We start from the raw sequence: 24,730 nt of genomic DNA on the forward strand, positions 1-24,730 counted from the left end.
AAGGAACAAATGTCCATTGTATCCCAATTGCACATTAAATTGCTGATTTATTAATCTCTATGGTGCTGAGTGCAGGACAGTGGATGGAGCGGCAGCCACCATTCTAAGGTCCCATGGGGGTCCCTACTGTGGATAGGGGATACCTTGTTGTGACTGGACAACCCCTTTAATTTGTTTTAAAGTTGTGTCTCTAGTTAACTGCATTTTCTTTTTTATTTCTTTGAAAATAAGATGACATTTTCCGAGAGTATAAATATCCCATGTAGGATCCTAATTTAGGTAACGGATCTGTAATCTCTTTACTCTTTCTGCTCTCTGGGGGTTCACATAATTGGCATAATAGAAGGTTTGGGCTCGGAGTTGTATGATCTAGGACAACCACTCCCATCAGCTCCCATGTAGAGCTTGTATTGTGGTGAATCCATATGTAGTAAATCACAGAGTGCGAGGCGCAGGCTGCCATTAACTTACGGCTAAATATAGTCCATGGCATCTCAGCGCCACACGTGGGCAAACACTAACGGAGCTGCGAGGGGAAGCAACTACATATATGGGCCACCCATAGATGATATATGCTCAGAGTTCCCCTTTAAATATAAGTTAATTTTTTTTGTAAAGTTCTTAAAGGGCAATTACTATCTTCAGAAAAGGTGCCAACAGCAATCCCCCACTAGGGTGCGCTGTTTGGTTACGGAGTCAATAGCAGTTGGCTCCAGGTTCCTATAGTGGTTGGTGGCTGTAACTACAGTGGCCTGACTGCTCCAATTCTCTTTGAAGGGAGGAGTTTTTGGGCTCATTTATCAACCACTAAGATAAATCGAGCAAAAAAAACCTTACAAAAAATCCCCAAAACTAGACACCCATAAATGTCCCCCCTTTTTCAAGCACTGGGCAGGATAGCCATGTCAGTGCAGGCTACAACGCACAGACTGGGGGTCGGTTCTGAACATATTTATAGGGTTTGGTCTGGGGTCTGAATAGAACCAGTCACACCTTTTAATAGAAACGCCACTCCCAATTTTGTCATGGCTCGCATCTGTTATGTCACCCTGATAGGGCTCATTCTGTTTGTTCTTTATCTCTGCTAGAGTGTTCTCCTGCGGGTGGGTGAGGACAGATAACAACGTGCTCTGCCTCCTCCATATGCAAAAACTTTTCATGCTAGCACTAAACTTCCCTGCTGAATTTTCCTTATGTTACAATTAGACTACCTGTACACACAACGTGTGCAAAACTGGGACACAAACAACGGATCTGTTTGTAATTGGCGCAAGAGCAGAGACAGTACGGAAAGAGTGACCGGGCTGCACACGCGGGTAGGAATAGGACCTGCTTCATTTGCGGCTCGAGTGCATAGAAATACATTGGGATGTGCAGTAAGAGTTAATGGATATCACACAGACAAATACGTTTTCGTGCAGGGGGCCGTAGGACGCGTTTACTTGTAGCATTTGAATTATTTTTTGAATGGACCTGATCACATATGAGTTCACACTGAAACGCTTGCAATCAGGAACAAGGACCATGGGGCTCATTTACTTACAAGGTCACTGGAGTTCACTAAAAGTGCATTGTCCGCCAGAAAGATTTTGCACCAAAAATCATGAATGTGTCCCGCACTAGTCCGACAAAGTTCACCATCTTGTGTGGTGTTTCTTTAACATAAGGCGTGCGACACAATTTGAAAGTTAAATACGACGACACGTCCCCTAATTTCTGTCGCATGGACGCTAGTGCAGCTGCACCAGAAAAGGGTCGAGTGCGACACAATCCAAGCGCAGACACTTCTTAAATACCTGTGTAAGCCGTTTTAGGCCATGAAGAACGTGAACAACACTGCAGTGCGCGACCCTTAGTAAATGACCCCCCATGTGTTTTGCACGGTTGATATACAAAACATGCGGAGCTTCTTCTCAATCGCAAGCGTTTCGGTTTAAACTCATATGCGATCGAGAGAGTCTGCTCTCCGCAGCCTTCTGAGGGGGCGTTCGGGTTTCATGTTCAGGTTTTCATATGCAGTTTTTACATGGTGTTTTGAATGCGTCAAAACACATGCGTCAGGATGCGTACGCCAGAACGCGTACATTTTTAAAAGTCACAATACGTTTGACTACTCTGGAGGCGTTTTTCTTCATTGCTGTAAGTGTTCCCAGCTGTGTAAACAGAATACGTACTGACGCACACGTCCTGACGCATGCGTTTTGACACATCCAAAACGCCACGGGTAAATGCACCCCCAGGGAAGCTCTTCCTCCTCTTTTTTTCTCCCACTCTTCGAAAACTGCATCTGAAAAACTTCACATGTGAACCAAAAAGGGGGCAAGCATGTGCGGATCATAACGGAGAACATGAGAACACTGTGCGTTCTTGGACAGTTCATGGACTGTTTTTAATCACGCTGGAAACACGTGTGTTTTTGCATGTTTACCATGTTTTTGGCCGGTTTAAATCCTTTTTAACCATGGGGCTCACAATCTAATCAAACTACCAGTATGTTTTGGAGTGTGGGAGGAAACTAGTGGACCCGGAGGAAACCCACACAAACACGTAGAGAACATACAAACTCTTTGCAGATGTGGACCTGGGTGGGATTCAAACCCAGGACCCCAGTGCTGCAAGGCAGAAGCTCTACCCACCGTACACTTTCACAACTGAAGAAAAACAGATTCAGGGTGGTGGCACACGTGGCGTTTTGAACGCGTTTTTAGTCATGCGATTTCAGATCGTAAAAAACGCATGCAATTCAATGCGTTTAAAAAGAACGGACCAAGGACGCACTGTGTGATAGCACCCTCAGGGTGATGGCACACGTGGCCTTTTGAGCGCGTTTTTGGCCCGTTTTTAAGCAATCCGTTTAAAAAACGCATCTGTTTTTGACAGGTTTGACCAATTATCTTGATTCAAACTGGTCAAAAGCGCATGCGTTTTTTAACGGACTGCTTAAAAATGGACCAAAAACGCGTTCTTAACGCCACGTGTGCCATCACCCTACGTGTGCACACGCTGGCCTCACGTAAAGAGACGCTGTAAAAAAAAGGAGGGAGCCGAGGATAAAAACAACAATATGTCAATAGCGATGTAATTGGTCATTTGCATCTAATAATATTGAGATTTTTTTTTTAATTTTCTAAAAAGAAAAACTAGGCCTCAGATAACATGGCTATATTTGTTGCCCATGGTAACATATCAGAGCTCTGCATCAATGAAAGCCGCTCACTGATTGGTTGCAGACAAAGATAGTTTCACTATGTGAGGGTTTATCCAAGGGTTTGCCTTCGTTGCCGTAGTGACCAATCACAACACAGCTTTCATTTTCAATAGATGGATACAAAAGCAACCCGTGTAGTGATTGGATGCGAAGAGCAGTAGTAGAATTGATAACTGCGCTGTTATTGGTTTACATGAAAGCTGCATTGTGATTGGCTGTAAATGATCAGTTCACTATGATTAGTTGTTATGGGCAGTAGGACAGAGTAGAAGTGACACAGAGCAGGAGGCGCCGCAGTGTCCTGTCATGTAATGCGCTGCTATGGGTTCTGGGATGTGGTCTGCTGAGCGGACACTACAACCCCCAGCATGAGAGCAGCAGCCGGGCCTGCCGGGAGTTGTAGTGCGGCAGGTAGAGGATGGCAGAGGAGGAGGCGGGGTCCTGGGGGTGGAGCCCGGAGGCTGCGGGGCGGGGCGCCGCTGTGTAGCAGGCTCCGCCTCATATCCGCCGCTCGGTGCGGGGCTCCCGTGTTACAGCCCGGGTGTCGTCTTCTGTCCCGGGTGTGAGGGTCCGGAGCAGCCGGCACCATGAGCCGCAGCGGCAGGAAGGAGGAGGAGACCCTCATAGAGATGAGCGGGACGGGGGACGGTGAGTGCGGGCTCCGGGGGCTCATGTCTGGACACTCCGGGGATTCCTGGCTCCTCACAGCGAGCAGACACTGAGCAGACATCACACGGCGGCATCATACACATCATATATACACATTATATACATCATATACATAGCTATATATACATCATATACATAGCTATATACACATCATATACATAATATACATCATATATACACATTATATACATCATATACATAGCTATATATACATCATATACATAGCTATATATACATCATATACATAGCTATATATACATCATATACATAGCTATATATACATCATATACATAGCTATATATACATCATATACATAGCTATATATACATCATATACATAGCTATATACACATCATATACATAATATACATCATATATACACATTATATACATCATATACATAGCTATATACATCATATACACATCATATACATTCTATATACATTGTATACAGCCACATATACATTACATAGCCATATTACACCGTATACATTTTATATACACAGCCACATATACATTATATACATAGCTACATATACTTTATATACACTGTATTACTATATAGCCATGTGTCAGGTGTATATACTACATATAAGTCTAGCTATAATACAGCCCTTTACATAAAGTCTTGTATGTCATTCATACGTGTTCATGTTAGATCCATGTGTACAGGATACATATGTCATACAGTATATACCCCCATATGTCATGTATATATAGCACGTATAAGGCCTCTGTTCTTACTTTCCATTGTTATCTTCCAGGAGGGAGGAGAAGATTGGAAAGTAAAAGCTGATGGTAAACATAGATGCGGCCGCTGTATTTTCCATTCTGAGGGGATAATGGAGGCGGATCCTTGTGTGATACAATGTATCGCTGTCTGTCTATCATCAGTGTGTACCTATTACTGTAATAAATGGACACGGCCTTACACCCATCATGTCATGTGTCATGGCTGTATCTGCAGATCCACATACAATTGCCATCAGGCCCTTCCTGTTCTGTTATATTGCACTGATCCTGTATATTAGGGAATTGTCTTGCAGCCTATTGCACCTTGTACTGTACAGGGACATCCATTATGACACGATGTCACGTGATCACATGGCCTGAGGCCTATAGCGACCAGACATCTACCAGATGACAAACCTGACTGTATAGGTGCTGCCTCTGTTCCCCGACCAGGAGCCTAATTCTCTTCTGCCCCCTGTTTGTAGAGGTTGTACTTGCTGATATTGGATATGTATGTCTGACCCTGAGCGCTAGCATTAGTCTAGTATAGCCAGAGTGTCTGGCGGGTGCTGGCCCATTATCATTATAGCCGTAGTGTCTGCCCAATTATCATTTTGTAGGGGCAGACTTAGGGTTCAAGTAAGACCGCGGTCCTGCGATTAAAGGGGTCGTCCTCCCATATAAATGTTTGTTACAAAACCCCTTTGATTCTAATGGAATATGGATTCTATATCCTGCCCCCAGCACAGACGTGACCTCAGCAATGACCTCTGCCATGGACTCTACAACCAGTGATTGGTGGATGGGTATAAATCTCCATTACAGCCCATCACTGGTTATAGTGGGGACCCGTCAGCACCGTTTGATCTCTTTTGTGTCTAGTAATTGGTTGCGATTGGCCCAGAATTATAGGATTTATGAGGCTTTGACCTTTTCTGTGATGTAACCTTTACGGCTGCTGATGTCATTGAACAGATGTGGGGAATTTCTATGGAGCGCAGGGTCACATGACTCATCCCTAAGGATTGGAAAGCCTTGGAAACAGCTTCGCTTTCTATACTCAAATACTATGTGAATGGGACTCACTGAAACCTACAGGATCACATGTACATCACAATATTCTGTGAGTCCAGCTCAGTCCAGACACAATCATTCCACTATATGCAGCTGCCATACGGACTGTTTCCTGGTATACCGGCAGATATCTAAGTTGGCCTCTAAAGGGGTTGTGCACGTCACCCCCCATGTGCAGGGTGGAGGATAACAATCTGATTGGTCCAACTACTGACCACGAGAATAGGATACCCAGCAATCCAGAGAAGTCCCATTCACACTTATGGGTGTCCTGCTGCTCCATTCAGTACTATGGCTCAGTACTTTGTAAGCACATCACAGGGGCATCACAGGCCCCCCCATTCTATAGGCGTGCCTGAGATACCCCGACACTATGTTTAGTAGTTTTGGACACTCCCATTGAATGGAATGACAGGACCCATGCTTGACCTGCCGCTTCATTCAGTTGGTGAGAGTAGAACCCCTGATCTCCTCATTGCTGGGGCTCAGTTATCATGGTCGGCCCAACCCCTGTTCTCCTCATTGCTGGAGGTCCTGTTCTTGTGGTCAGGGGGTTCCCATTAGGAGGCAAACTTCTTACAAACCCTTTAAGGTCTAGTTCAGGGTCCGTTCGGCAGCTGCATTTCCCGTAAAGATTGTGTCTCAACAGAAGTGAATTCTAGCAACATGTCATATGCCATATACTTGTATCCACTGCTAACAGATTAGGGAAATGTGTTTTATTGGAGGGGGTCCAAATAATGAAGCCCTCTGCAAGTGCCACATGAATGGAGGACTGATGTTCATTCTCTCAGTTCATATCTGTGGAACTTCAAGGATCTCCCGCAACAACCCCTTCTATCTGGCACATATGGACTGGTAATACTGTGCTAAACTCTGCAGAGACAGAGGAAATATGACAGTCAGTGGTCTCTTGGAAGTAGAAGTTGTGGGGGTCCAATGGTGCAGTGTAAGTTTGGGATCTATAGTGCAAGTCCAGCCCCAGATTATGTTATAATATTGTCACCATGTTTCGTTGTCACTTGTGTCACGGAGCCTCTTTGTCCCGCAGCTGCTATAGTAGAGGAAAGTGAGAGTTGTCATCTGTCACCTGTAGTGTGACTCACCTGCAGGTAGATGCACCCGGCAGCGGTGAATAGTCTGTCTCCTGTCTGACAGCTGGTGAGAGCGGGGAGGCCCCAGTGCTGCGGTCATCATCCCCTCCGAATATAGGCTACATTCCTATATAACTATATACTAGATAATGGGAACCTCTCACCAGGTTTGGAGCCCGAGGTTCCCTAATTGTATCTGAATGACTGACTATGGATATGAAGCTTTAGCTCCAGTAAGATCTTCATTGCTGATCATCCAACTTCCCCGGAATGTTTTCCCAGCTTATAAGAAGAGCGCGGCGACGTGTTACCACATACCGGGGAATTTCTAAACTTTGTGCAGTTTCTTCTCTTCTATGGACAGGACTTGGCTGGGTTTCCAGTCTGCGCCTCGGAGCTTGTGGTTTGTGGAGAGGAACCCTTATTCCTGGGAGAGACCTTGCAGCGGGTTCTGTGTGATGGATTCTATCTCTTTGTAGCCTCTGTCCTGGTGTTGGTTCATTATTTCATCTGTACTGGATACAATGTATCACGTCTTAAAGGGGCAGTGCACTTACTATGTGTCACCACCTGAGTCGTACAGCTGAGCTTATGGGCTTCTCTGTTATAGACAAAGTTTTGGGGTTCTGTTTGGAGCGGTGATGGAAACCCTCCTGCTTATATACTTTTTGCTGTGTAATTGAAGTCTGGATGGAGCCCACCTCCTGTAACTGTGGGTGCGGATGGAGGGTCTTACACAGAATACGGCTCCTATTGCTGTGACTTGAGGATTTTCTATACATATATAACAGTTGTATAACTCCCTGAGTCTTTGCAGTGCCTATAGATTATCTGCAGCTTTTTTATATACCAGAAGAGGGGATTTTATCCACATCTTAGGACTGAAGTGAAAACCTTAAAGGAATGTTCCAGAATTTCTCTTTTTTTTTTGATCTCTTATCATTTTCTGCTAACAAAACACAGCGCCGTCCATTGTATAGTGGCTGTTCTGTGGTTGCAGCTTGGGCCCCATTCGCTTTAGTGGGACAGGTCATGTGACCGGTGGATATGACATGGCAGGAGTTCCGCAGCGGATAGGTGAGGGTATTGGAGCACATATGTCACTTCCATCAGTTATACATGGGGCACAACACTCCCCATCTATGGGACAGGGTCTATACAGTCCCTCTCATGGTGTGTGCCAGGCACAGCTCAGTATATGGTGTGACGATACTGATAAGGACTGATAGTGGGTGAGTGGGTGTGCGGTTTATGGGCTTGAAATTAATAAACAACTTTAAATGAGTGAATTGTTGCCATTGCAACTTTGTATCGCACACAGTGTACCAAAGATGCGGCGGTGACGGCCAAAGGTCCCTGCGTTGGGTACTTGGTGATATAACTGGGCCGCCTGTTATTAAATTTAATAATTTAATCCTAGAATTGCTGTGTTGGCACTTTGTAATAAATAAGTGGGTCTGGGTTGCAGTTTGGGCACTTGGTCTCAAAAAGGTTCACCATCACTGCTGTATGGGATGCACTGTAGGTAAGACATTCATGTAGCAGGTTTTCCCTTTTCCTGATATGGGCTAAGGTCACGGTCACATAATTGTGGAAATCCTCTTCCTCCTCCTCCTCCTCTTAGCATTGAGAAGGTTAAAATCACAAGGGAACTTTACATAATCAATATGTTATGCAACATGGAGGTATATTATACAGACTCCTCTGATCCCCCAATCTTTCTGCTAGTTTGTTTTATGGCACCCAGATCACATTAGCGGTTGTAAGGCTGGTAGGTATATCACAGACCGTCCTCACTGCCGAGGATGTGACTCCATGCGTCACGGGGACTCCATGCGTCACGGGGACTCCATGCGTCACGGGGACTCCATGCACCATACATATCACTGCTTCCCTGCGGGAGAACACGGCTATGATGTAATGATTATAGCTTGGTGATGTTGTTCCACTGGGAGGCAGGGACTCCATGGATCACTATGATGCTCAGAGTCTTGTCCTCTGCATTGTGGTCAGTCTCTTAAATCTGGCCAGTGGAAGGACCATCTGAATAATCACTTAGTCTAGTGTCAGTCAAATTATCCCCAGTGAACACTGTCCCAGAGGAGACTTGGAGCATCCTAGTTATATATGGTGCCAGGAGTCCCTGCTTCCCTGAGAAGCTACCAGGCTGACCACATGATAGGTCAGGGACTCCTTGCATCATATATAGCTGCTGCTTGGAGTGAAATGTTCCCAGCACACGCTCTGTGTCTCATAGGATGAACACGCTCGTCTGACACATTCTGACAATTTGGGAAGAGAAAAACTGAAGTGTAACAGATTTCTTTACCCTGGAATCTCCCAGGGATTGGTCGTATTGTTCCTTCTCTCACAATTATCTTCCTCTGAAGGGAATAGAAATCTATACAACAAAGAGAAGACCAGCGTCGTACAATGACCCCACGCGTGTTCAGTACTAGAAGCAGTTAAAGGGTTAATTATTTTAAAAAACGTTCCCCTTGTACTTCTCCGGAAGTGATGCATCTGCTGTGTAATGAAGTATTTTTAGATGACTCGCTCTGATGATTCACTTCTTGTGTGACCCCGAGATAAAGGTTATAGATTCCTGATGCCTTACTCTGTGCACCCCACATCACCACTGCCCCCCAGGAAGGAGGGGGGAATGTTAGCTTTTACCCCTGGCCCCCTGGGTCGTGTGCAGCTCCTCGGCCTCTGCAGCAGCTGTCTACCAGGAGGAATGTCCTGCCCATAAACATTACAGAAATAGACGTGACACCCCCCCCCCCCTCCTCCTTCCCCCGGGAGCACCAGGGATTTTACTTTATTAGTTTCTGGAAATACTAATATACATTGGAAATATTTCTGGCTTCCCAATTTAAACAGTTAATAATAATCATCAAAAATAATAAAAATTATTATTGAATTTTCTGATGTTGTTTTTAGGAATTTTTTTTTTTAATAATCAGAATAAAAGTATTGTTTTTGTTACATTTTCCCCCCCAAAATTAGGGAGTTTTGATGACCTTGGGATCTCTACAGCTGTAACACTTACAGGGGTTGATCACGTATCATAAGAACGTTTACCCATATTGAACTTCTCCTGGTGAATTTCCCCTTCTGCCTGTTTAGGGCCACAGGTAGTGTGACCCATCGGCAGCGGCTTCGGGGGCTTCCTGTGGACTTTGGGTGGGTCAGTGGTCCATGCGTTCTCTACCTCGTGCACGCCCCTCTGTGATCACTCCCCCCCCATCAGTGGTTAGGGGGCATGCAGATATCCCTGACATAGGAGTGGTGTTCATGGAGGGGCGTACATTTGGTAGGGAATGTATGGACCACTGACCGGCCGCAGGACTTGTGACATCACAGGAGGTCCTAAAAGCGGCTGTCGGCAGCTCCTCCGGCCAGTGGGGAGAACATTTACCAGGAGAAGTACAATCTGTGTAACCCTATTATGTTCTATGCGGCTGACCCCTATGAAGGAGTTTTCTGGCTTCTCATAGTGGAAATCCTCAGTAAAGGTCACCAGTAATTGATCGGAGGCGATCGGACACTCAGACCCTGCTCCGATCAGTGATCTCCGCTCCTACTGGGTTCTGTTACCTACACACAGAACTAAGCTGGAAGCACAATCCTCCGTCCACGGTGCAGCTGCAGCATCGGAGAACTTCATTTTGTTTCCTGTTCACTCAAATTGGACCAGAGCTGAACTTCCCCAACAAGACCTGAACGTTGTGACCCCACTAACAGCTGATTGGTGGTTGCTGAAAATCTGATCTCCCTGCAGTTATCCATACACAGAAGCTATTTCCATTGGCTGCCCTGCACTGTAAGAGGAGAGTGACTGAGCATGTGCGTCCACCTACACTTAGGTCATTAGGTGGTCGTGCACATTTCTATACACCAGGGGGCGCCAAACTATGTGTTATTTGAGCTTATGACTAAGCAATGTAAAGCTGATGACACATCAAAGAGTATTCACTGCTGCGGCTTTACATATCCGTGACTGGTCTCCAGGACAATGGAAACTGTACACCGTCACATATGTCGTTTTTCTTTTTTTTGTATTCCTCCCCTCGAAATTGTTTTTTTTTTTTTTTAAACTCATTATGAAATGTAACCCCCGCCCTGCTTCACGTGCCATATATAGCAGAGCCGAGCAGCGTTTCCCACACTTCACGCTGCTGATCGCTGTGTAGTCACCTGTGACCTGTAAGAACAGGTCTGGGTTATTTATTCATGGTTACCAGAGCGCGGTTACCATCCCGGGCAAATGTATAGTGTACGGGAGGGACCGGTCCTTACATGCGGAGGCAAGATCCTCGTCCACCTATAGGGCGAGACTTGGTATATCTTTATATATAAGTGGTGCTTGGGGGAAGTTAGCCAGGTCAGGCAAGTTTAAAGGGAACCTGTCAGCAGGTGTGACCATGTAGACTGCAGCCAGTGTTGGGTAATGTCCCTGGAGAGATGTGTAATTAAACCTTTGTGTGTGTTGTTTGTAGCAGCAGGACTGTGAAATATGGATTTTTGTTTCAGGTTTGTTCAGATGGCATGTTTTCACACTTGTGATATCTGCAGCCATTATTATGTATTGTCCCTGGAGAGATGTGTAATCAGACCTTTGTGTGTGGTGTTGGTAGCAGCAGGACTGTTAAAAAAAAAGATTTATATTCCAGGATTGTGACTTCTCCAAGTGTTCTGGGGGCCTGTCCTCACACTGCTGTGTTCTTTACTATAAGCATTGAACTGATCCATATCTCTACCGTAGTCTGAATGGGTTTTGGAGCAGATCAATACAGAGAGCGAAGAGCACAGCAGTGTGAGTTCATATCCCCCAATGCGGAAATGCTATAATTCTGGAGTATAAGTCCATATTTCATAGTCCTGCTGCTACTAACATCTATCTGATCACAAGAGCAGGGTCTGTTATACCCGCACAAGCTGCTGCTCCTCCATTCACTACTGAAAGCTCGGCTCTTATGTCTGACAGTGCCATAGGGAGAATGGAGCTGAGAGTGCGTGTGTTTCGAACAGGTAGAGGGGAATCGTCTGCCACTGCTCGTGTCGATCATGTCGGGATAAGAAGCTCGTCAGATGCTTTGCCAGAATTCTTGTGCTGAGTAGCTGGAGATCCTGTCATATTTTGGGCTTCTAGAAGATGTTCTCCATGTAGACGACACACGATATGACACGCTATGTGTGTTATCTGGTCACATCTCTGTATCTGTTCTCCCTGGTTACACCGCCCCGGGGTATTTGACACGCGACCATTGTCTACATAGCCCCCTGTTAGAGTATACAATGTATACAGCAGGGGGGGGGTACAATGTATACAGCAGGGGGGGGGTACAATGTATACAGCAGGGGGGGGTACAATGTATACAGCAGGGGGGGGTACAATGTATACAGCAGGGGGGGGGGGGGTACAATGTATACAGCGGGGGGGGTACAATGTATACAGCGGGGGGGTACAATGTATACAGCAGGGGGGGGTACAATGTATACAGCAGGGGGGGGGGTACAATGTATACAGCAGGGGGGGGGTACAATGTATACAGCAGGGGGGGGTACAATGTATACAGCAGGGGGGGGTACAATGTATACAGCAGGGGGGGGGTACAATGTATACAGCAGGGGGGGGTACAATGTATACAGCGGGGGGGTACAATGTATACAGCGGGGGGGTACAATGTATACAGCAGGGGGGGGTACAATGTATACAGCAGGGGGGGGTACAATGTATACAGCGGGGGGGGGGTACAATGTATACAGCGGGGGGGTACAATGTATACAGCGGGGGGGGTACAATGCATACAGCGGGGGGGTACAATGCGTACAGCAGGGGGAGGGTACAATGCGTACAGCAGGGGGAGGGTACAATGCGTACAGCAGGGGGAGGGTACAATGCGTACAGCAGGGGGAGGGTACAATGCGTACAGCAGGGGGAGGGTACAATGCGTACAGCAGGGGGAGGGTACAATGCGTACAGCAGGGGGAGGGTACAATGCGTACAGCAGGGGGAGGGTACAATGCGTACAGCAGGGGGAGGGTACAATGCGTACAGCAGGGGGAGGGTACAATGCGTACAGCAGGGGGAGGGTACAATGCGTACAGCAGGGGGAGGGTACAATGCGTACAGCAGGGGGGGGGTACAATGCGTACAGCAGGGGGGGGGGTACAATGCGTACAGCAGGGGGGGGGGTACAATGCGTACAGCAGGGGGGGGGGTACAATGCGTACAGCAGGGGGGGGGTACAATGCGTACAGCAGGGGGGGGGGTACAATGCGTACAGCGGGGGGGGGGTACAATGCGTACAGCGGGGGGGGGGGTACAATGCGTACAGCGGGGGGGGGGTACAATGCGTACAGCAGGGGGGGGGGGTACAATGCGTACAGCAGGGGGAGGGTACAATGCGTACAGCAGCGGCTACAGTGTATCCATCACCAATAACTTTGTGTTCTTGCATTGTTGTATTTGTAACCTAGAAATGACAATGCATCAGAGGCAGACAGCAGCACAGAGTGTTTCAGGAGAAAGGAGAGGGTGTCCACGCACGATAAATGATGGGAGCCGGGACTCGGGGTTTAATAATGGAGGGATCAGAGTTCCCAGCAGCACAGAGTATTGTGATATCGGCCATGTTGGTGGTTTCATTAATGGTTTGATTCAGTGATTAGTGTCAGATTGTTAGCGGTACAACCCCTACAATCACAAGAACATAACCCCCTTAGGTATTTATCCCTGGGGAGATGTGCAATAAGACCTTAGTGTTTATGTAAGTAGCAGCAGAGCTGTGATATATGGATATCTATTCCAGGATTTTAGCCTACCAAAGTGCATTGTGGGTGTGTCCTCACACTGCTGTGCTCTGTGCTTTCTGCAGTCAGTGTTAGGTATTCTCCCTGAACAGATGTGTAATCATACATTAGTATATAAGAGTGGCTGCAGGGCTGTGAAAAATATGAGTGGACTAGTTGCCTGTTCCCACACTGCTGTGCTCTTAGCTCTCTGCACTTAACTGCGTCACTGCCCCCTTCTGAAAGAAGGTTGAGCACTACAGCAGTCAGTCAGAGCAGGCAGAAGTCCCATGGACTACAAGGGGCATAACAATATAAGAACAGACCCCTAGTAGGTCTGATTACACATCATTCCAGGACAGTACCTAACATCTCTGCAAAGAGCACAGAGAACAGCAGTGTGAGAATGCACTAGTGGAGTGCACTTGGAGTAACTACAACCCTGGAATATAAATCCATATTTCACAGTTCTGCTACATACACAAAGGTCTGATAACACATCTCTGCAGGACAGTACCTAACATCTCTGCACAGAGCACAGCAGTGTGAGGACGCACTCCTAGTGCACTTTTAGAAACTACAATCCTGGAATATGAATCCAAACTTACACAAAGGTCTGATTACACATCTCTCCAGGGACAATATCCACCACTGTCACACAGCATCATACCCCCATTCTGCAGGTCCCAGACCCCGTATGATTAGACCGTTGCCCCCTATCCTGTGTGCAGGGGATGAGGTTGTTTAGTCGCTCCCTATATCACTACATGTAACATCCTGCAGGTGCAGACACGTCCCGGCCTCCGGTGTATACACACTGCGCAGGTTGTCGCACTATTTGGGGGCCGGTTTAGTGTGTGTAGAACCCGTCAGGCAGAGTCCTGATCCCGTATTTCATGTTCTTCAGGGACTTGTTCTCATTGTTAGGTTCCACACCTCCCGTCTATGAGATGGAAGACAACAACAACAATGTTACCTTTGTGTCTATCCCCGGGGGAATCGTACATTGTAGAGAAATCCATCTTATCAGGCTGTGCCCTTAAACACTCTGTGCTGCAGCAGGATAACTGGGCCAGAGCAGGAAATTCTGAAGGAAGAATGGTGCTGTTTTTGGGCTGCCCACACGTGACGTGAGTTATTAGAGGGTTAATCCGGTATGACCCTGTGCAGGAGGTTATAGAATACCCCTGAGGTGTAGTCCCATGATGACAAGGGCAGCGTAGTGGCTCAGTGGTTAGCATTACAGCCTTGCAGCGCTGGGGACCTGGGTGCAAGTCCCAGGGTCAACATCTGCAAATAGTTTGTATGGGTTTCCTCCGGGTCCTCCGGTTTCCTCCCACACTCAAAACATACCGGTAGGTTGATTAGATTGTGAGCCCCATTGGGGACAGGGACTTTTTTGGCAAGTTCCGTGCAAAGCTGCGTAATCTGTGTGCGCTGTATACATAAAGGAATTATTATTATTATTAATGAGGCTGCTGTCAGCTGGATTTTTCTGGCTCAGAATACGACCCTGTTGTATAATCTATGATTTTACAGTGCTGCAGAGTATGAGGGCGCTATATAAGTAAAGATTATTATTATTATTATTATTATATTACCGTAATCTTCTTTACCAAACAAACCCATAAATCCCAGGGTTATAGTTAATGTTTTACATAAATCTGTTTGTTGGATTAGCAGATTATGTAAGATTATTCTGCCCATAATCCACTTTTATGTCCTTTCATATCACTCTGGAGTCTGGTTCGTCCCTGGGCATAGCGCCCTATCCGAAACTGTACAATAATAAAGGACATGGCTGATAAATACATAATTTTAATCTGAAGTATGTGAAATAAATCTCGGCAGATTCTAAGGACTGGTACATCCAATCAGGTTATAAGGTTATCCTCCAAACTAATAAAGGCTCCTAATAATAATATGACTACTATAATACTGCCCCTATGTACAGGAATATAACTACTATAATACAGCCCCCTATGTACAAGAATATAACTACTATAATACTGCCCCCTATGTACAAGAATATAACTACTATAATACTGCTCCCTATGTACAAGAATATAACTACTATAATACTGCCCCTATGTACAAGTATATAACTACTATAATACTGCCCCCTATGTACAAGAATATAACTACTATAATACTGCCCCCTATGTACAGGGATATAACTACTATAATACTGCCCCCTATGTACAGGGATATAACTACTATAATACTGCCCCCTATGTACAGGGATATAACTACTATAATACTGCCCCCTATGTACAAGAATATAACTACTATAATACTGCCCCCTATGTACAAGAATATAACTACTATAATACTGCCCCCTATGTACAAGAATATAACTACTATAATACTGCCCCCTATGTACAAGAATATAACTACTATAATACTGCCCCCTATGTACAAGAATATAACTACTATAATACTGCCCCCTATGTACAAGAATATAACTACTATAATACTGCCCCCTATGTACAGGAATATAACTACTATAATACTGCCCCCTATGTACAAAAATATAACTACTATAATACTGCCCCCTATGTACAAAAATATAACTACTATAATACTGCCCCCTATGTACAGGAATATAACTACTATAATACTGCCCCCTATGTACAGGAATATAACTACTATAATACTGCCCCCTATGTACAGGAATATAACTACTATAATACTGCCCCCTATGTACAAGAATATAACTACTATAATACTGCCCCCTATGTACAAGAATATAACTACTATAATACTGCCCCCTATGTACAAGAATATAACTACTATAATACTGCCCCCTATGTACAAGAATATAACTACTATAATACTGCCCCCTATGTACAGGAATATAACTACTATAATACTGCCCCCTATGTACAGGAATATAACTACTATAATACTGCCCCCTATGTACAGGAATATAACTACTATAATACTGCCCCCTATGTACAGGAATATAACTCCTATAATACTGCCCCCTATGTACAAGAATATAACTCCTATAATACTGCCCCCTATGTACAGGAATATAACTCCTATAATACTGCCCCCTATGTACAGGAATATAACTCCTATAATACTGCCCCCTATGTACAGGAATATAACTACTATAATACTGCCCCCTATGTACAGGAATATAACTACTATAATACTGCCCCCTATGTACAGGAATATAACTACTATAATACTGCCCCCTATGTACAAGAATATAACTACTATAATACTGCCCCCTATGTACAAGAATATAACTACTATAATACTGCCCCCCTATGTACAAGAATATAACTACTATAATACTGCCCCCCTATGTACAAGAATATAACTACTATAATACTGCCCCCTATGTACAAGAATATAACTACTATAATACTGCCCCCTATGTACAAGAATATAACTACTATAATACTGCCCCCTATGTACAAGAATATAACTACTATAATACTGCCCCCTATGTACAAGAATATAACTACTATAATACTGCCCCTATGTACAGGAATATAACTACTATAATACTGCCCCCTATGTACAAGAATATAACTACTATAATACTGCCCCCTATGTACAGGAATATAACTACTATAATACTGCCCCTATGTACAAGAATATAACTACTATAATACTGTCCCCTATGTACAGGAATATAACTACTATAATACTGCCCCTATGTACAAGAATATAACTACTATAATACTGCCCCCTATGTACAGGAATATAACTACTATAATACTGCCCCCTATGTACAGGAATATAACTACTATAATACTGCCCCCTATGTACAAGAATATAACTACTATAATACTGCCCCCTATGTACAAGAATATAACTACTATAATACTGCCCCCTATGTACAGGAATATAACTACTATAATACTGCCCCCTATGTACAGGAATATAACTACTATAATACTGCCCCCTATGTACAAGAATATAACTACTATAATACTGCCCCCTATGTACAGGACTATAACTACTATAATACTGCCTCCTATGTACAGGAATATAACTACTATAATACTGCCCCCTATGTACAGGAATATAACTACTATAATACTGCCCCCTATGTACAAGAATATAACTACTATACTACTGCCCCCTATGTACAAGAATATAACTACTATAATACTGCCCCCTATGTACAGGAATATAACTACTATAATACTGCCCCCTATATACAGGAATATAACTACTATAATACTGCCCCCTATGTACAAGAATATAACTACTATAATACTGCCCCCTATGTACAGGAATATAACTACTATAATACTGCCCCCTATGTACAGGGATATAACTACTATAATACTGCCCTCTATGTACAAGGATATAACTACTATAATACTGCCCCCTATGTACAGGAATATAACTACTATAATACTGATGATGTAGAGGTTCCTTCTAGGTAAAGGATTAGTCCGTATTATCTTGTGCTGTATATAGTACAGATAACATTATTGTACATCACTGGTTCCCTGTAATAATCCTGCGTGTGACAGGACTATCAATAGTTGTCCATGGACTTTGAGGTGTGATCGGGGACACCCTGCGCTCCCTGCTGTGCTGAGGTCTTCTCAGTCCTTGTATCAGTTATGGAGGAGATGATACTTTGTTGCTTATTCATCCTGTTGATAAGGAGTTTGCTTTGTCAGGAATATAATGTTACCGTTTGATCCTGACATTTCTCCCTCCGTCTGCACTAGTCTTAGATTATGGCACCTTCTATACATTTTCAGGCTGCTCCCATATACTAGGAGTTGGTCCACTTTAAGCAATTCAGACTCTTAGTACCAGAATGAGGCCCATCAGAAAATGTGATTTCCCTTAGACACAGGAATCAATAGTTTGGATCATACAGTGCAGCCAGTGTTATGTAGTGTCCCTGGGGAGATGTGTAATCAGACCTTTGTGTGTGTTAGTAGCAGCAGGACTGTGATGTATGCATTTAAATTCCAGGATTGTATTTTATGCATGTGCACTGGGGGCGTGTCCTCACACTGCTGTGCTCTCTGCATTGAGCTGTTCCATAGTCTTTGCTGTAATTCAAAGCTGCATGCTTCTACTTGAATACTACTATCTTAATAATTAGGCCTGGGGGGGATGGTGCAACTTGATGCAGAGAGCCAAGAGCACAGCAGTGTGAGGATTCACTTCTCGTGCACTTGGAGAAGATCCAAACCTGCAGTAATAATCTATTAGATTATATGAGAACATGCACAGTGGTATAAACACTGGCTGCAGTTTTGCACTGACTTGCTCCCCTTTAATGTAGACTTGTAGGGATCTAGTGCGGACCACCACAGAGCGTGTCCGTATGCCTGCTGCCTCCTAGAGCATGTAGAGGGACTTGTCTCCCATGCACCCATGGGATTTCTCCCGGAAGCTATAATATAGAATTCTGTACATCAGGTAAGTTGTTACCTTTGCAGTCATTTGGTGTGACCTACATACTGGGCCATAAACCATGTGATACCTATAGGTCCGGGGGCTCCCATGCTGTGTGTGCAGCGGCCTCTCCCGGGTCATAGAGGTCTCTCTGTATAAACTCTAGATAAGCTGCAATAACATAATTAACTTTTATTGCCCTCAATAGACTGTGCCGGAGATAGTAACCGGGGCGAGGCTCAGCGCGGGGTGTAGTCTGTATCTCACTACTGTGCAGGAGGAGTCTCCTCTACAGTACTGAGGGGTCCGCACTGATTGTTAGCCCCCACTACACTAGATAGGGGTCATCTCCTGTGGATGGCATCGTTCGAAGATCAATGGACACAATAGATCAAAATGGAACATCCAAGGTGTCCAGGGATCAGCCGTAGCTGTTCCCATGTATTGGGACCGTAATATGGTCATGTGATGTCACACAAGTGCACGGCTCAATATTTTATGCAGCTCTGATTACTTTGTGATAAAATGAGCTGTGCACCTGTGTGATGATATCACATGACCGGAGGTATAACGAGCTGAGCACCTGTTTGACATCACATGACCAGGGATATATAACGAGCCGTGCACCTGTGTGACATCACATGACCAGGGATATATAACGAGCCGTGCACCTGTGTGACATCACATGACCAGGGATATATAACGAGCCGTGCACCTGTGTGACATCACATGACCAGGGATATAAGGAGCCATTCACCTGTTTGACATCACATGACCAGGGATATAACGATCCGTGCACCTGTGTGACATCACATGACCAGGGATATAACGAGCCGTGCACCTGTGTGACATCACATGACCAGGGATATAACAAGCCGTGCACCTGTGTGACATCACATGACCAGGGATATAAGGAGCCGTGCACCTGTGTGACATCATATGACCAGGGATATAACGAGCCGTGCACGTGTGACATCACATGACCAGGGATATATAACGAGCCGTGCACCTGTGTGACATCATATGACCAGGAATATAACGAGCCATGCACCTGTGTGACATCACATGACCAGGGATATATAACGAGCTGTGCACCTGTGTGACATCACATGACCAGGGGTCGGTGTTTATCCACAGGAAGTATTCTATACAATGATGGCAAGCAGAGATCTAGAAGACTGTGAGGAATTGTTACAGAAAGTATATTGGGAAATTGTATCACTTTTCATTAAACCAAAAAATATCAATTCTTTGCTGAGAGTGGACAACCCCTTTAAGTGATTCTCCTGTATAGCATTAATATAAGGGATGTCTAAGAATAAGAAAATCAAAGCAACTTTTTTTCCAAAACCTCCTGCAGCACATCTGTCCAGAGGGTTAAGGGCTGAGCAGCAAAACTAAAAGCCTCCCGTGGACTGATGTGGATCTGCTCCTTTAAGAGACTTGACCTCCATAAGGTCGGGAGTGACTGGAAATACAGCAGTTTAAGTGACCCTTCCCAGAAGTCTGTGCTCTGGTTATTGAGCGGCTGATAGACTCCAGGAATAGACTGTGGTGGGCGAGCCGCTGGTATTGGGGTCACTGTCTCCTCCTGCGTCTCACTGATTAAGGCAATAAATTCAGGATCCGAATGAAGACGTCTTATCCCCGGCGCTCGTCTAGTAAATCCATCCAGACGGGAGCAGAAGGAGCGCAGCGTGACCCACATACACCCGGCGCAGGCCGAGGCTCATTATACTAATGGGGACAATACTATTGGTTGCTTCAGTATTTATGTTTTTGCTATGAGCAGAATTTCTATTTGAAAGGAACAATTCTAAAATATTTTTTTTTTCTGACTGATGATAACAGGGTTAGGTTATGGTTATGTTTTCTAGCGCCTGTCGCTGCCCCCCTGCCCTCCTATTGCTGGCCCGCCGCTGCCCCCCTGCCCTCCTATTGCTGGCCCGCCGCTGCCCCCCTGCCCTCCTATTGCTGGCCCGCCGCTGCCCCCCTGCCCTCCTATTGCTGGCCCGCCGCTGCCCCCCTGCCCTCCTATTGCTGGCCCGCCGCTGCCCCCCTGCCCTCCTATTGCTGGCCCGCCGCTGCCCCCCTGCCCTCCTATCGCTGGTCCGCCGCTGCCCCCCTGCCCTCCTATCGCTGGTCCGTCGCTGCCCCCCTGCCCTCCTGTTGCTGGCCCGCCGCTGCCCCCATGTCCTCCTATCTCTGGCCCGCCGCTGCCCCCCTGCCCTCCTGTTGCTGGCCCGCCGCTGCCCCCCTGCCCTCCTGTTGCTGGCCCGCCGCTGCCCCCATGTCCTCCTATCGCTGGCCCGCCGCTGCCCCCCTGCCCTCCTATCTCTGGCCCGCCGCTGCCCCCCTGCCCTCCTATCTCTGGCCCGCCGCTGCCCCCCTGCCCTCCTGTTGCTGGCCCGCCGCTGCCCCCCTGCCCTCCTGTTGCTGGCCCGCCGCTGCCCCCCTGCCCTCCTGTTGCTGGCCCGCCGCTGCCCCCCTGCCCTCCTGTTGCTGGCCCGCCGCTGCCCCCCTGCCCTCCTGTTGCTGGCCCGCCGCTGCCCCCCTGCCCTCCTGTTGCTGGCCCGCCGCTGCCCCCCTGCCCTCCTGTTGCTGGCCCGCCGCTGCCCCCCTGCCCTCCTGTCGCTGGCCCGCCGCTGCCCCCCTACCCTCCTATCGCTGGCCCGCCGCTGCCCCCCTGCCCTCCAACCGCTGGCCCGCCGCTGCCCCCCTGCCCTCCAACCGCTGGCCCGCCGCTGCCCCCCTGCCCTCCAACCGCTGGCCCGCCGCTGCCCCCCTGCCCTCCAACCGCTGGCCCGCCGCTGCCCCCCTGCCCTCCAACCGCTGGCCCGCCGCTGCCCCCCTGCCCTCCAACCGCTGGCCCGCCGCTGCCCCCCTGCCCTCCAACCGCTGGCCCGCCGCTGCCCCCCTGCCCTCCAACCGCTGGCCCGCCGCTGCCCCCCTGCCCTCCAACCGCTGGCCCGCCGCTGCCCCCCTGCCCTCCAACCGCTGGCCCGCCGCTGCCCCCCTGCCCTCCAACCGCTGGCCCGCCGCTGCCCCCCTGCCCTCTTATCGCTGGCCCGCCGCTGCCCCCCTGCCCTCCTATCGCTGGCCCGCCGCTGCCCCCCTGCCCTCCTATCGCTGGCCCGCCGCTGCCCCCCTGCCCTCCTATCGCTGGCCCGCCGCTGCCCCCCTGCCCTCCTATCGCTGGCCCGCCCCTGCCCCCCTGCCCTCCTATCGCTGGCCCGCCCCTGCCCCCCTGCCCTCCTATCGCTGGCCCGCCCCTGCCCCCCTGCCCTCCTATCGCTGGCCCGCCCCTGCCCCCCTGCCCTTCTGGCCCGCTGCTACCACTGCTTGTCGTCTCAGTGCTTGGAAGGGGCGCCCGCTACATTGCTTTCTGTTGCTAATCCTTGGTGAATAACCAGCATCTTATGTTTTTGCTTTGCTTTTCTGCTGTATTTGTTGCTAACTCCTCTAACACCCGCAATTTACCATTTTTATTTAAAGACGATATTTCGGTGCTTACCGAGATCAAGACTCCCGATTCGGCAGGTATTGTACTAACCCGTCATCTGTGTCTGTACATTACATACATGTGTGTCTTCTCTGTCATGTCTGAAGTGTTGTGTAGGGAGATTTATTACTTCACTTGGAAGTTTCCCATGATGGCACCAGAAGAGTGTGACCTCTGACCTCCAGGGATAGGGGAAAAAGCCTAAGGCCTTTTAAGAAAGTCCTGGCTACAAATATGGAAGATGGGGAGGCATTTCCTCTATAGTCGTGTGTACAGTCCAAAAATTATGACCAATGTGCAGTCCTTGCTTTATAGACTGGATATGTTTGTGTGCAACCACTTAGATATCCTGGTCCTTGCTATCCATGGCATCTAAAAGGAGAGACTTTACCTATATAAATGCATAGGTCACAGCATATGGAGCTTATAATGGCAGGTACTGAGGGGTTCTCCTCTCCTGTCCATAGAGATCCGGGGTCATACAGTTCTGGTGCTGTCTTAGAGGACGTCCAGTAAATCAGTTACCGGTTGTGTGGTTTCTGTCTCATTGCCCCTACTAACCAATCACAGTGCAGCTTACAGACCTCCTATAAGATGGAAGCTGTGCTGTGATTGGCTGCCAGGGGGCAACAAGACTGTTAAGACCGTTGTCTTCGATCTTCTCATCTGTTACAGTTATTGTCCATTATTTTCAATCAGAAGAGTTCTTAAAGAGCCGGATCAGTCCAATAGTAAAGTATGGACCAGCAGGATAGCTCTCCATGTGATATCTGCAGGGAGAGAAGTATAATGGACAATTGTGATATCATCCTCGGATGGTACCATCGCTCTCCGGAATCACTCCGATCCCCAAGCCCGTGTACCCACACTATAAAGAGTAAATCGCCACTTCTTATTGTAACCATTTTATTGTAACATGGCTGCCGGTGCGCTAGGAAGGGGGTTCTGTCTATTACTAGTTATATCCACAATGTATCTAGACGTATGAAGGTGACTAAGGGGTTGGACTCCTTTAAGAGAGACACCGGTGGGGAAAGTTCTGCAGTTTGGGTTCGTCTTTGATTTGGTTAAATGAAATCTACCATTTGATTTCATACCTTGAACCTACTATAGCTATACTGATGCAGAAACATATCTTGTTTAATTCCTGTCTTGAGTTTTTTTTTTTTGCTGAAAAAGCAATTATAATATTCATAAACACATTACGCGAGGGTTCCTGAACTTTCCAGACAGGACTAATCAACTGAGCAGGATGACTTATACACAGCAGGTGAGGGATGGTGCTGAGGTTGATTACTTCTGCCTGTCGGGAACAACACAGTGATTACATCATTCTCTGGAGCAGTGCAAGAGAAGAAGCGCGGAGCGAAACAAGGGAGCGACAAAGCCTCATTTTATAATTGTTTTTTTTTTTTCAGCAATACCACTTGGATCAAATTAAATAAGATATGTTTCTGCATCAGTGTAGCTACAGCAATCTCAAGGTATGTTTTGTTCGTAATGCATGAAGTCAAATGGCAGATTTCCATTAAATCACAAAGATGGAAGAATACCCACAATAACATGATCAGAGGATGACCGTGGTTTAGATCCAGGAAGATAACTGAGGAGAGGAGGGGTCCCTTCCATTTTGGATAAAGAGGGAATGGTTCACAAAAGTAAGGGTCCTCTTACCTTCCAGTAATCAGGGAAGTTTCCCCCATTGTGTTTATCATTCTTTGTATCTTTGTTACATTCAGTGTTTGCACTTTTTTTGTTCTTCAGTCTGTAGATCACAAGCGAAGGGACAGAGAACTTCATCCCTGGATTGTTCAGAAACTTTAATTCTGCTCTGTGTCTTATTGCAGGTGAAGATCTCAATGGACCCCTGTACGAAATCAACTCCAATGCAGATTCAGAGATCCGTAGTCACTCAGAGGTGGGTACACATTGTGTTACAGTGTTACTAGGTCATTGCTGTAATAGACACCAGCAGAATAGTGAGTGCAGCTCTGGAGTATAATACAGCATGTAACTCAGGATCAGTACAGGATAAGTAATATCATGTATGTACACAGTGACTACACCAGCAGCAGAATAGTGAGTGCAGCTCTGGGGTATAATACAGGATGTAACTCAGGATCAGTACAGGATAAGTAATGTCATGTATGTACACAGTGACTGCACCAGCAGCAGAATAGTGAGTGCAGCTCTAGAGTAGAATACATGATGTAACTCAGGAACAGTACAGGATAAGTAATGTCATGTATGTACACAGTGACTGCAC

General features: G+C 46.6%; 1 protein-coding gene across 8 annotated transcripts in view; it reads left to right on the forward strand.

Annotated features, from left to right (window-relative positions):
• The first annotated feature begins 3,679 nt into the window (after window positions 1–3,679).
• ANO5 (anoctamin 5) overlaps window positions 3,680–24,730 on the forward strand; it is a 60,921-nt gene continuing 39,870 nt past the window's right edge. For 5 of the 8 annotated variants that reach the window (XM_072118938.1, XM_072118939.1, XM_072118940.1 and 2 more), the window contains exons 1-3: window positions 3,680–3,856; window positions 22,458–22,502; window positions 24,312–24,382. In XM_072118938.1, coding sequence (XP_071975039.1) covers window positions 3,796–3,856; window positions 22,458–22,502; window positions 24,312–24,382 — 177 coding nt within the window. In that variant the 5' untranslated portion in view covers window positions 3,680–3,795. The remainder of the gene's footprint in view (window positions 3,857–22,457; window positions 22,503–24,311; window positions 24,383–24,730) is intronic. The other 3 variants (XM_072118941.1, XM_072118943.1, XM_072118945.1) reach the window with 1 other exon arrangement.

Source organism: Engystomops pustulosus, chromosome 7 (genome assembly GCF_040894005.1).
Source record: "Engystomops pustulosus chromosome 7, aEngPut4.maternal, whole genome shotgun sequence".
Classification (NCBI taxonomy): Eukaryota; Metazoa; Chordata; class Amphibia; order Anura; family Leptodactylidae; genus Engystomops; species Engystomops pustulosus.